This window comes from Atta cephalotes, assembly GCF_000143395.1.
Source record: "Atta cephalotes unplaced genomic scaffold scaffold00054, whole genome shotgun sequence".
NCBI classification, from domain to species: Eukaryota; Metazoa; Arthropoda; class Insecta; order Hymenoptera; family Formicidae; genus Atta; species Atta cephalotes.
Genome location: NW_012130118.1, coordinates 1,153,411 through 1,165,364, shown reverse-complemented (window position 1 = coordinate 1,165,364; position 11,954 = coordinate 1,153,411). Strand labels below are relative to the sequence as shown.

The window sequence follows — 11,954 nt, the reverse complement described above, 5'->3', positions numbered from 1 at the left end:
GGAAAAATTGTTTTAACATAAAATATCATGTCCTGTACTCCGAATTTGTGAATTTTTGAATCACCATATAATATTAAACATTAAGAAATTATTACATTGAGAAAAATCTTGTTTTAACAACATTATTTAAATTGAAAATAATCTTGTTGATTTATATAACAATAGCGTCAATGAAACAAATAAAAATTTAATTATTAAAACAAAAGTGTCAGTATTTGTTTTATTAATATTGTTATTCAATTAACAAAATTATTTTTAATTAAGATAATGCTATTGATGCAACATCATTTTTTTCAGTGTCTACATTCAGTTTCGTAAACGGCATGTCGATTTTATTTTCGCTCTTGAAATTCTAAACTGAAATTAGGATAATATCACAAATTGAATTGATAACCAATTTAATGATATTGTTAATAAGCATCTTAAAACGCAAAAAAATATTACTTCAATGGGATTTCAATGAAATTCTGAATTTCCTATATTCTGTTACGGATATTTAATAACATGGTAACATTTATCGTGATATCTATTATGATTACTTATTAAGAAAACATTTATTGAAGATACGAGAATTAAACAATTACATTGGCGCACAATTACAGAACTGGATATGTAAATGGATATATAACTGGATATATAAATCAGACTAAAATATTGTTAAGCTAATTGTAAAATCTAGCTCAGATCTCGAATAAGGCTTTTTCCTTACTTTTATTTTCGAAAAAATTAGATTCATGTACATTACTATTGAAAAGCTTACATCAATGAAATTGCAAAATGTATCTAATACATGATAAAAGATTTATGTAAACCTTTAAAGTAATGCATGTATAATTTCAATGTTTAAATAGGTATTGGTTTGCTCCCTTTGGAAAATCGCTTTCTATAAAAAATACTAGGAGCAAAAAGGCAGTATCTAATGAGATATTAGAAAAAGCGTATCTTAGTAAAAAAACCAAGTATAAACAGGTGAGTGACTAATGTAAAAAAATTTAATACTAAATATATATAACTAATATATATAACTAATGATTCATATGACCATTGATCTATATATATATATATATATATGATCATCTAATAATAATTGAATGTTTATACAAAGAAAATTTTTTTATTCATATATTAACACGTTGAATGCCATGTCGTTGGGGATCACTGCTGACCGGCGATGTCAAGATTAATAGAAACACATAATAATTATAAATAAATGTAAATATTTCTAAATTTTAATACAATATGTATCGCATGATAGCAGATTCATGTTGACGCCTTGGGCAAGTTATGTAATATTAACGTGGCATTCAATATATTAAGAAATATCAGGAATGTTAAAAATAATATAAATAGTGTTAATTGATATATATATGTTTTCATGCACATCTACTGTTTGTTACATGAACACTTTGTAATGTATAACTATATGTTTTAAGATTTTGGCATTGGCTAAACAATTAGATTGGTCTGAAAGGCAAGTAGAGAGGTGGCTTCGGTTGCGTCGTTCTCAGGACAAGCCGTCTACTCTTACAAAGTTCTGCGAAAGTTGGTTAGTCATCGTCTTAATTCACTATTTCGTATCGTACATAAATATTACATTGACAAATCATCATACACATGTATGATTTCTTTTCAGTTGGAGATGTTTTTATTATACGTATTCATTCTTCTACGGCCTTGTTGTCCTGTGGGATAAACTGTGGCTTTGGGACATAAAGTATTGTTTTTACAATTATCCCTATCATCCTGTTACCGATGATGTGTGGTGGTATTATATGATATCAATGTCATTTTATTGGGCATTAAGCTTTTCTCAATTCTTTGATGTAAAAAGGAAAGATTTTTGGCAGATGTTTATTCATCACATAGCTACAATTGCACTTATGTGTTTTTCGTGGGTTGGAAATCTAACGAGGATCGGTAGTCTAGTCTTGCTTGTGCATGATTCTGCGGATATACTCTTGGAGGTAAGAATGCTCGAAAGAGAAAAATTATATTCTATATTTTAATTTATATTTTTAATTATTTTTAATTCGCAGGCGGCAAAAATGACCAAATATGCAAATTATCAAAGACTTTGTGACTGTATATTTGCTGCGTTTACAATTCTCTGGATTGTAACGCGTATGGGTGTGTACCCATTTTGGATAATTTATAAGTACGTATTAATATATTTAAATTTTGAGCGATTAAATGCGCAAATTATTTGATACTAATGCCAATCTATTGTATGTTACAGTACATCTATAGAGGCGCCTAAAATAGTACCGATGTTCTTCGCGTATTATATCTTTAATTCTTTATTAATTTTACTACTGTTTCTCCACGCAATTTGGACTTATTTAATCATTCAGATCGCATACCGTGCTTTCAATGCTGGTCAGGTATGTGCTGCTGATTTATATAAATTATCGCGTGCACGTTCATTGGGACATTTTTTTGATATTAATGAACACACATCTATATGCTAATCTTTTCTTCTGGAAAAACTATTACAGATGGAAGGTGATATTCGCAGTAATAGCAGCGACGAAGTATCTGACACTTCGGTCAATAATACTCCCATAAACAGTACCATAAATTACACTAACAAATCAAATTCGAAACCAAAAGCCCACTAACAAGACGCATGCCACATAGGTCTATGTTAAAGATTGATTCCAAGGTAAAAAAATTCATCCGGATGTTTAGTCAGGGCTAATCTTTCTTCCTACAAGTAAAATGAAATCTTGAATACGATTTTAATCTTGTAATCCAAGCTAACGTTAACATACCTATTTAATCTCTCATGAAATTTAAAATGTATACTTTCCTCCTATTTCCCTTTCATAAGTGTTTCTCTTAAAACAGTTCAATGCTTTGTCACAAATATTTGCTTGTGATCCTCTCAAATTTTAAATATATTTGCATTTATATATAAGAATGCATTATATACATATATAAAGACAACGAAAGAAAAAAAACAAGAGAGGATAAATTTTGAAATATCAACAATTCGTTCTCCTAATTCTAACTCCACTTTATTTAAGAATTAATTATAAGTATATATATTTCTTTTTGAACATTTCTTGAACAATTTTTAATGCTTAAGTTAAGATAAAAATGGACCAAAGCCGCCAAGACATTCGGTATCTGACCACCGTTGGTCAGAGTCTAATCGCGTAAATACTTTGAAAACTGTATTTATTTATTTTCTTATACTTTGTGAGCATTACTTAGTGATTCATAAATATAAAAGCAATTCGATTAAAAATAAATCTACTAATTACATACAATTCTCTCTTATTCTATCTCTTGATGCGGAATTAAATTGGGTTAGCGCATAAATCATAATTCACAAATTGCGACGAATTTAGCTTGAGCGCATCACAATTAATGTATTCCACGATGTCTATATATCGCTTGAGCTATTGACAAGAGCAATTTTTGCATTTGTATAAATATATATCAATGAATAAATTTACGTAAATTGTACGTTATGTACTTATGTACGAGTATTCACGAATTGTCAGTATTATTCTTACGTAATACTGGACTCGTACTCGTCTTCGTGTATCTCCAATAAAATTTCTTTACTGATTCTCGGATGCTCTTGTTTTTGCTTCTTTGTTTTTTGTCTCCCTTCCGATGCATATAAAAAAAATAGTGTTAGACACTCCATAACAAATGTCTATCATTTGACAAACAACCAGAACTTTTTCGCTTAGTGAATGCAATTGGACGCACTCAAGTACGTACTGCACATTAAACTAGAGAGCTTCTATAATATTATATCTGTAATATTAAATCGTCGTACACAAATTGATGTAAAGAAGATGACGCATTCAATATCATTTAATAATTTAATATTTTAATAAATATAGAAACGAGAAAGTTAAATCGCTATATCATTTTATTGTGCTGTTAAATAAAATATTTTATAATTATAAGTGCGTTTAATTGATTCGATATAAGGTTCTTGTAGATGGCACTTATGTCACTATTTTTCTATTTTTTTCTCCTTTTTTCTTTATATACATGCGTATATCATTTTTTTAAATATACACAGAACATGCAGTTATGAAGAACAGATCTATGATGATATTTCACCACCATATCAAGACTTCAATCGCCTAATTTTTGATACTTTTTTTTTTTTCAAAAAAGATGAAACAAAATTTTCCTCAGCATGCGATGAGATAAAACCCCACGAGATAAGATATCGCTTACGATCTTTGATGCTGCAACTTTTATTATTTCCAAGTTCATTTGCAATTACAAATTGCACGCGTGATTGTGTCACTAGTTCGGTTCAGCCAACTCTGGCCAACTCTGACCCTAAACCTGAAGTTCCGCCAGGGCCGCCATGCCGCTTCGCCTATTGAGTGCTGAGTAAATTAAAAATAGTAAACATTCCGAGAATAAACATGGCGACACATGATGATGTCAAAGCTTGGAGGAGTTCCGTGCAGATTAGAAGCCGTCAAACTTATCATTCTCACGATATTACGCGATGTGCGTGTTAATGCGTGTTCGTGATTATATAAGTCGATAGCCACGTAGCTTTTCTTTTTTTTCCTGTTATATCCGGCTGCTTATGCAATCTAAGTTCCGTTCCACATCTTCGAAGATACAGTAGTAAGTACAGTACACTTACATTCCACTGACCGACTGACGTCGAACGGAGAGGGGATCGTGACATTGATCTGACATTCAAATTTCAGCCGGTCCATGCCGCGATCACGCTTTTGTTAATTGTGCGTAAGATATCCTGATAAAAATATGGGTGGCAAATGGTCCAGCATGGATCCCTCACAAGTTGAGGTACCAGAGATAAAAACCCTCCTCGAGAGAGATCCATATCTGAAGCAGTACGAGATTGACATTCGACGAAGGTACTTTTATTTATAACAATTTTGTATATAAAGGTTATGCCTGGTTTGCGACGTCCCCCCTAATTCGTTAAAAATATTCTGCTAATATTACATTACCTTTCCAGGTATGCCCTGTTTAAGGATTATGTTGAAAAAATAGAAGAGGGAGATGGAGACCTTAGGCAATTTACTACTGCATATGAGAGCTTTGGTATTCATGTCCAAGATGACAATAGTGTTGTTGCAAAGGAATGGGCACCTGGTGCGCAGGAAGTATTTCTAACTGGAGAGTTTAGTATGCATATTATTTTCTTATGATTATATTAATATATTTAATATTCAATTAGGATTATCTTTAATTAGTATAACTATTTCGTTGTATAGATAATTGGCAAAAAACTGCTACACCATATAAAAAATTAGAATATGGCAAGTGGGAATTGCATTTGCCTCCGAATGCAGATGGCAGTTGTCCTTTGAAGCACAACTCTGAAATAAAGCTCATTATCAAAAGTCACAATAATGAGCTTCTTGAAAGATTGAGTCCCTGGGCAACTTATGTAACACAGAAACCGGATAAATCTGAAGGAACTACTTACAAACAACGTATATGGCATCCAGAAAATGTATTGGATAATTATCACTAGAAGTGCTTCTGGCATGTGACAAAGAGATTTATAATGCTTCCTTTCCAGACATACAAGTTCAAACATCCCAAACCAAAGAAACCAGAGAGTCTTAGAATTTATGAATGTCATATTGGAATTGGTACCCAGGAATGTCGCGTTGGCACCTACTTGGAATTTGCTAGGGATGTGATACCACGGATTGTAAAGCAAGGATACAACACGATACAAGTAATGGCGATCATGGAGCACGCTTATTATGCTAGTTTTGGATATCAGGTTGTGTTATTTATATACACAATTGTAAAATTAATTATATAATCATGTATACAAGTGTTAGCTCTATGTCTTTTATTAAAATCAAAGGTGACTTCCTTCTATGCGGTTTCGTCTCGCTATGGAAATCCAGAAGAGTTAAAAGAGTTAGTGGATGTAGCGCATCAACATGGTCTCTATGTTTTGCTGGATGTAGTACATTCGCATGCTTCCAAAAATACTTTGGACGGACTGAATATGTTTGATAGTACAGACGCATGTTTCTTTCATAGCGGTTCTCGCGGCGAACACTCGCTGTGGGACAGCAGGCTGTTCAATTACGCGGAATACGAGGTACTTCGATTCCTATTATCCAATTTGCGTTGGTACATCGAGGAATATGGTTTTGATGGATTCAGGTACTTAATTTTTTTATAAAAAGATCTAATTACAAAAGTATATGACTTTCATACATAATATAACAAATATTTTATTGAAATTGCAATAATTTGACAGGTTTGATGGTGTCACATCAATGTTGTATCATTCAAGAGGCTTGGGACAAGGTTTCAGTGGTCATTATGATGAATATTATGGTTTGAATGTTGATGTGGAGGGCATAGTGTATTTAATGCTCGCTAACCATATGTTGCATGAAATATATCCCGAAATCGTTACAATTGCTGAAGATGTTAGTGGAATGCCAGGTGTTTGCAGGTACAAGGCTTATAACTTTCGTAAATCAAAGCAGATGAAAATTAATTACATAAATAATTTTATAAATATTTCGCAAAATACCAAAAAGGCCTGTCGCTGAAGGTGGTATGGGATTTGACTACCGATTAGCCATGGCTATTCCTGACAAATGGATTAAATTATTAAAAGAGGTCAAAGATGATGATTGGAAGATTGGGGAGATTTGTTGGACACTCTCCAATCGAAGATGGATGGAGAAAGCGGTCGCTTATTCCGAGTCTCACGATCAGGCTCTCGTTGGTGATAAAACGATTGCATTTTGGCTCATGGATAAGGAAATGTATACGCACATGAGCACTTTGAGTCCACACAGTGAAATCATTTCTCGTGGCATTGCTCTTCACAATCTAATCACATTGATTACGCATGCTTTGGGCGGCGAAGCTTATCTAAACTTCATAGGTGAATAATCAACAAATTAATAATTTTAGATTAATCTCTTACTATATGTGAACAATTGTATCTCGAGATATGCATCAAAATTCATTCAAATTATGATTGAATAAAAATGTAGCAATCAGAGATACTTTGATGTATATTTTACAGGTAATGAGTTTGGTCATCCCGAATGGCTAGATTTTCCGAGAATCGGAAATGCAGACAGCTACCATTATGCCAGACGTCAGTGGAATTTAGTGGATGACGAATTACTGAAGTATAAATACATGAATAATTGGGATCGCGCTGTGAATATGCTCGAAGAGAAGTATGGATGGTTACATGCCCATCCTGTAAGCTTTATAAGTTTTTGTGTTTTTGATCTGTCATTATCTGAGTGATTTTTTTTGACAATAAAGGATTAATAAAATTTAAAGAATCAAGAATGATATTTGAATTTATAGGGCTATGTGAGCTGGAAGCACGAAGATGATAAAGTGATCGTCTTTGACCGAAGTGATCTCACATTCGTCTTTAACTTTCATCCAGTCAAGTCGTTCGCCGATTATCCGGTCGGTGTAAAAAATCCAGGAACATACAAGATCGTTTTGTGTAGTGATGATGAACAATTTGGAGGAGAATGTCGCATAGATACGAATGTGCAACATTTTACGCAACCAGAATCATTTTCTGCATATCAAAACAAAATGATGATCTACATTCCGCGCCGTACAGCAATAGTTTACGCCAAAAATTGGTAATGTATCAACGGTACAATAGATTTTATATTAATACTATTCATAGCAATTAATATTAAAATAAAACTGATTACATTTTAGATGATTAACTACTGTCTCGTGAATGAAGACTGTTTGAAAATTGTATAATGATAAATCATCTATCTAGTAATATTAATAAACGTAGGTATCATATATTTTTGTAAAACAATTCGATAGAATGTCTATATATTTAGGAAATTAAAGAAGAACTATAAAGAAGACTATTGAAGAAGAAAACTATAAAGAAGATAATTGCAATATAAATCCTGAAAAAGGATCTTGTGAGTACAACTAGATTTCTCTTAGAAAAGAATTATAGTAAAATGCTGGTGCATTTAACTTGTTTTCGCAGACATTATCGATCTATTCTAAGTCATTGAATTAATATATTTTGGATAAATAGTTTTCTATTGAATTTAATCAATATATTCTGAACAGAAGAGAGATGATTTGTTATGATCTCTCAATTTATTCAATTCTAACAATTGTGCCTGTATATTCACAAATATAATTTACTTACTAGATTTTATATTAAAATCTTTTGTATCCTAGTTGTTAATTTACAAATATATATAATATATACTCGTTTTTCAAAACTTAAAAAATGTATATATTTTTTTACATAAATAATACAATTGCTTCCTATCAAAATTTAACATGTTGCTGAAATAGTATCTGTATTGTTTACAGTTTCTGCAACACAGAATTCAGCCTCGTTTACATCATAATTTTTCATCTTCCTATCTAATACCCACCACTTTCCTAGAAAGCCTACATCCACTATTCTTTCATAGAAAGTTACATATCGTGGTTTTAAGTAAGGACAGACAGCCTTGTACGAGGAACAATTTTTGTCATAATTATCCAACCAAATCAGAGACAAAATTCCTAGATTTAGCCTTCTGATTAATCCTTCATTATAGCACTGCTCCAACCATTTTATGTGCTGTACAGAGACAGGATTGCGTATGGGTTCTCCTACTTGTATTAACTTTATATTGTTTTGTATCAATTGTTCCCTAAATATAGTTTCATCTGGATTGTGTCGATTAGAATAAAAACAGCTTCCTAGAACTGAAATAATATAAATTATTCTCATACAGATATAATTATTACACATTATAAATATCACATCTTGAAAGTGACAATCTGCAGACACTCAAAAAACAATACGCACGTGTAATATATATTGTAGCATGTACAGGACGTTCTGTGCAATCTTTGACTACATCTAATGCGACGTCCTTGTAATCTATATACAAACCATGCCAATATTTCGCTGTAAAATAATAAAAACTATTTGCAAACATTACTTAAATAACTAGAATGTGATAATTCAACCATATATTTTGTAATATTATTTACCCCAGCGTTCGAGAAATGTGCCCTTAATTTTCTCAGGCATTTCATAATTCCTAATTTTAATGCCAATCTCATTAAATTTGGATGTCAGTGGCCTAAAGACTGTTCTGAGTCTATGAGAAAGCTGAAATATTTGTTGGGAACTCATGTCAAATCGCAGAGAATCTTGGTAACGTCACGATAAATAATAGCATTATACAATTTTATGAGCCAGCCGCTACGGTATTTAAATCGCGATAGGTTATATCCAATTATGTCATGCTGGGAACATAACATAACCGCAAATTCAACTCGAGATTGTGCGTCATCTAACGGAATTTAGTTGCAACTACGTAACGTAATATCAAATTGATTGGTTACTTGCTAGAAAATTTCTGAAGCACTTCATATGGTAACCGTGGCCATCATAGAGAGTAACTTGTTAAGGTAAATTTTCACAAGCTGCTCCACCTATATTTCTAACACCGTGATTAGCTGTCATCAGCTTATAAAAGTGTCTTTTCATACCGATGCTTGATGCTCATTTTTGGCTTCAAAATAATCACGATAGAAATTGGCGAATATCAAGCGTCAATTTTGATCTGTGATTTATTTTGACATTGAAAATGAATCGAGCATCAGCATGAAAAAGCACCTTAATAGATCTGTTCGCGTTGTTTGCACTTTTTGCACTCAGTGTCTTTGCTTTCTTTTAAACATCCAATTATATATTTTTTCGTTTTTAATGTAAACATTTTTAGAAATTTCAAATAACGCAAACAAATCTATTATCACATCGTTCTTCACAGCTGCCAGAAAATTAGGTTATTTTTTTCAATTTTGCAGTTGGCAATATTGAAATTTAACATCGGAATAGTGAAACCGGTTCAACATATGTATCTGTTCTTTCTGGCAGTTGGATTATATACTTCTCTCGTACTTAAACTGAAATAGATATATATTTGCAGTTTGGCGAAAATGTGATAGAAGATTCAGTGCAATTCAGTGCAGTACACAGAAAGAACAAGCCTTTAACCATCAACAGTCATGGCCGAAATCTTTAAAAACGGCACGTTTCGGAAAGACGAATGTCTAATTGCTTTTATGGTGCGTCTGTGACGGTAAAAGAAAAAGAAAGTTTTATTCACATTCCTGTATATTTCGCATATTTTTAGGAAGTGATAACCGCGGTCTTAGGATGCTACGTAAGATTTTTTTGTGGACTTTCAACCTTAAGATGGTTCTTTAGTAAAAATTGAATTACCATAGAAATGTTCTTTTTTTTTATATAATGAAGTTGTAGTATTGAAATTGCTGTGCAAAATTCTACAGCAAATTAATGATGAAATAAGAGAAAAAAAAGTTGAAATTGTATCCTTTCATATAACTTAGTGACAGATAAGACTTGCAGACGCTTCTTTGATTAATTGTACATAAATGTTATCATAGACTTTTCTAAAAAATGAGATTATAATAGTTTAAAAAATTATGATTTTAATGATCACAAAAAAGTAATGAGTCAATGGCTAATCTGGAAAGATATTTATGTGCCTAAACTTGCATTTAAATTAAACCTCAACAAATAAACATAATCTCATCTTGTTTTTATAAAGATGTAATTAATAGGCCTCTTGATTTACTTTTATATGTTCCATACTATTTCATTAAGATATACACATAATGTTTTATCTAAATTATACAGATATTTGTAATTTTGGATACATCTGATGAAGCATCTCAAATTTTTGGCACTTATTAAAGAACTATCTTAAAGGAGAAAAAGCAGCTTAGCAAGCTTGTTGTAAAATAAATTGAATCTATATTAGAAATGTATAAATCATATTCAAGAATTTTACAACAATTGCAAAACTGTTTTTTTTTTGCTGAACGTAGTCCTTGTCTCTGTGTCTGTTATTTATAATTTGCTAATTTGTTATTTGTATTTACTTTTTGTTAATCATAAAAAATGTTAATCGTAATTAATAAAATGCAAATGCAAGCTTTGATTTTCTGGTATATTAAGGTATAACCATGTGGAATTGAATATAATCTGTATAATATGTCTGATATCCAAAGCATAATTTAATTTTAATTTGTTTTGTCATTTTGTGTAAGTGCATGGTATATTATTTTATAATTTATTTTTTTTGTTATATCAACAAGCAAACTAATAAAATAAGTAAAAAGTATAGACAAAGAAAATTATCTTTTTGTGCTTTATATTATAATTTATTGGATATTGTGTAAGCAGTGTCAGCAGTGTTAAATATATAACTGTATAGTAAATATATTTATTATATTTAAAACATCTTTTTCCAGATAGTAGGATCAGCTGAATTATGTCAGAAGATATCAGAGGGCTTATATTTAAGTGCAAAAGAAAGGAAATGGCAGATATCTATCCATCAGTGTGAATCTATTACGGATGTGAAAACGAGAATAGATATTTCTGTAGATTTTATTATTTTTCCTTTTGACTTAAGAGCTTCACACACCTTATTAGAAGTAAGTCGCTCACAAATAATTTTTAATGTAATCTTTTTATCATATTAAATGATTCATTATCTTTAGTTATTTATTAATTATTATTAATTAATAAAATAATAATTAATAATTATTGATCTCTATTTATTATTATTAATAATGTTTTAGATAGAAGCTAACATAGCCAGAATAGATGAATATTATGTACTGTCTGGTGCAGTTTGCATAGTAAATTGTAATGGAATATCCAATGTTATGGGATTGATTCATAAATCAAAGAAACTTTGTCACGATTATAATATTCGTTTTCTCTCTGCTAATATTTCTGTAAGTTATATTCAAAGCTATCTATCTACACACACACACACACACACACACACACACACACACACACACACACACACACACACACTAACTTAATTAATAATATATATATATATAATAATTATTTATTTATTAATNCGACGACGTCGTGTTACTTCGTT

At 31.2% G+C, this 11,954-nt stretch overlaps 4 protein-coding genes across 4 annotated transcripts in view; 3 read left to right on the top strand and 1 right to left on the bottom strand.

Moving 5' to 3' along the window:
- Nucleotides 1-2,618, top strand: part of LOC105623188 (ceramide synthase 6) — a 3,036-nt gene extending 418 nt beyond the window's left edge. Inside the window, exons 2-7 of the mRNA XM_012204587.1 lie at nucleotides 852-969; nucleotides 1,434-1,546; nucleotides 1,634-1,964; nucleotides 2,037-2,155; nucleotides 2,237-2,381; nucleotides 2,496-2,618. Coding sequence (XP_012059977.1) covers nucleotides 852-969; nucleotides 1,434-1,546; nucleotides 1,634-1,964; nucleotides 2,037-2,155; nucleotides 2,237-2,381; nucleotides 2,496-2,618 — 949 coding nt within the window. The remainder of the gene's footprint in view (nucleotides 1-851; nucleotides 970-1,433; nucleotides 1,547-1,633; nucleotides 1,965-2,036; nucleotides 2,156-2,236; nucleotides 2,382-2,495) is intronic.
- Nucleotides 2,619-4,758: 2,140 nt separating this feature from the next.
- On the top strand, nucleotides 4,759-7,626 carry LOC105623232 (1,4-alpha-glucan-branching enzyme). Its single transcript, XM_012204632.1, has 9 exons — nucleotides 4,759-4,871; nucleotides 4,976-5,145; nucleotides 5,235-5,476; nucleotides 5,546-5,755; nucleotides 5,843-6,150; nucleotides 6,248-6,448; nucleotides 6,537-6,889; nucleotides 7,034-7,218; nucleotides 7,330-7,626. Exons 1-9 carry the CDS (start codon nucleotides 4,759-4,761, stop codon nucleotides 7,624-7,626), a joined length of 2,079 nt encoding a protein of 692 aa, XP_012060022.1.
- A 670-nt stretch (nucleotides 7,627-8,296) lies between these two features.
- Nucleotides 8,297-9,154, bottom strand: LOC105623230 (uncharacterized protein C19orf52). Its single transcript, XM_012204631.1, has 3 exons — nucleotides 9,010-9,154; nucleotides 8,822-8,923; nucleotides 8,297-8,718 (listed from the first exon to the last, which is right to left on the bottom strand). The coding sequence occupies exons 1-3, from the start codon at nucleotides 9,152-9,154 to the stop codon at nucleotides 8,297-8,299; spliced, it is 669 nt and encodes a 222-aa protein (XP_012060021.1).
- An 878-nt stretch (nucleotides 9,155-10,032) lies between these two features.
- LOC105623229 overlaps nucleotides 10,033-11,954 on the top strand; it is a 2,633-nt gene continuing 711 nt past the window's right edge. Inside the window, exons 1-3 of the mRNA XM_012204630.1 lie at nucleotides 10,033-10,092; nucleotides 11,305-11,490; nucleotides 11,638-11,796. Of these exons, the coding sequence (XP_012060020.1) occupies nucleotides 10,033-10,092; nucleotides 11,305-11,490; nucleotides 11,638-11,796 (405 nt within the window). The remainder of the gene's footprint in view (nucleotides 10,093-11,304; nucleotides 11,491-11,637; nucleotides 11,797-11,954) is intronic.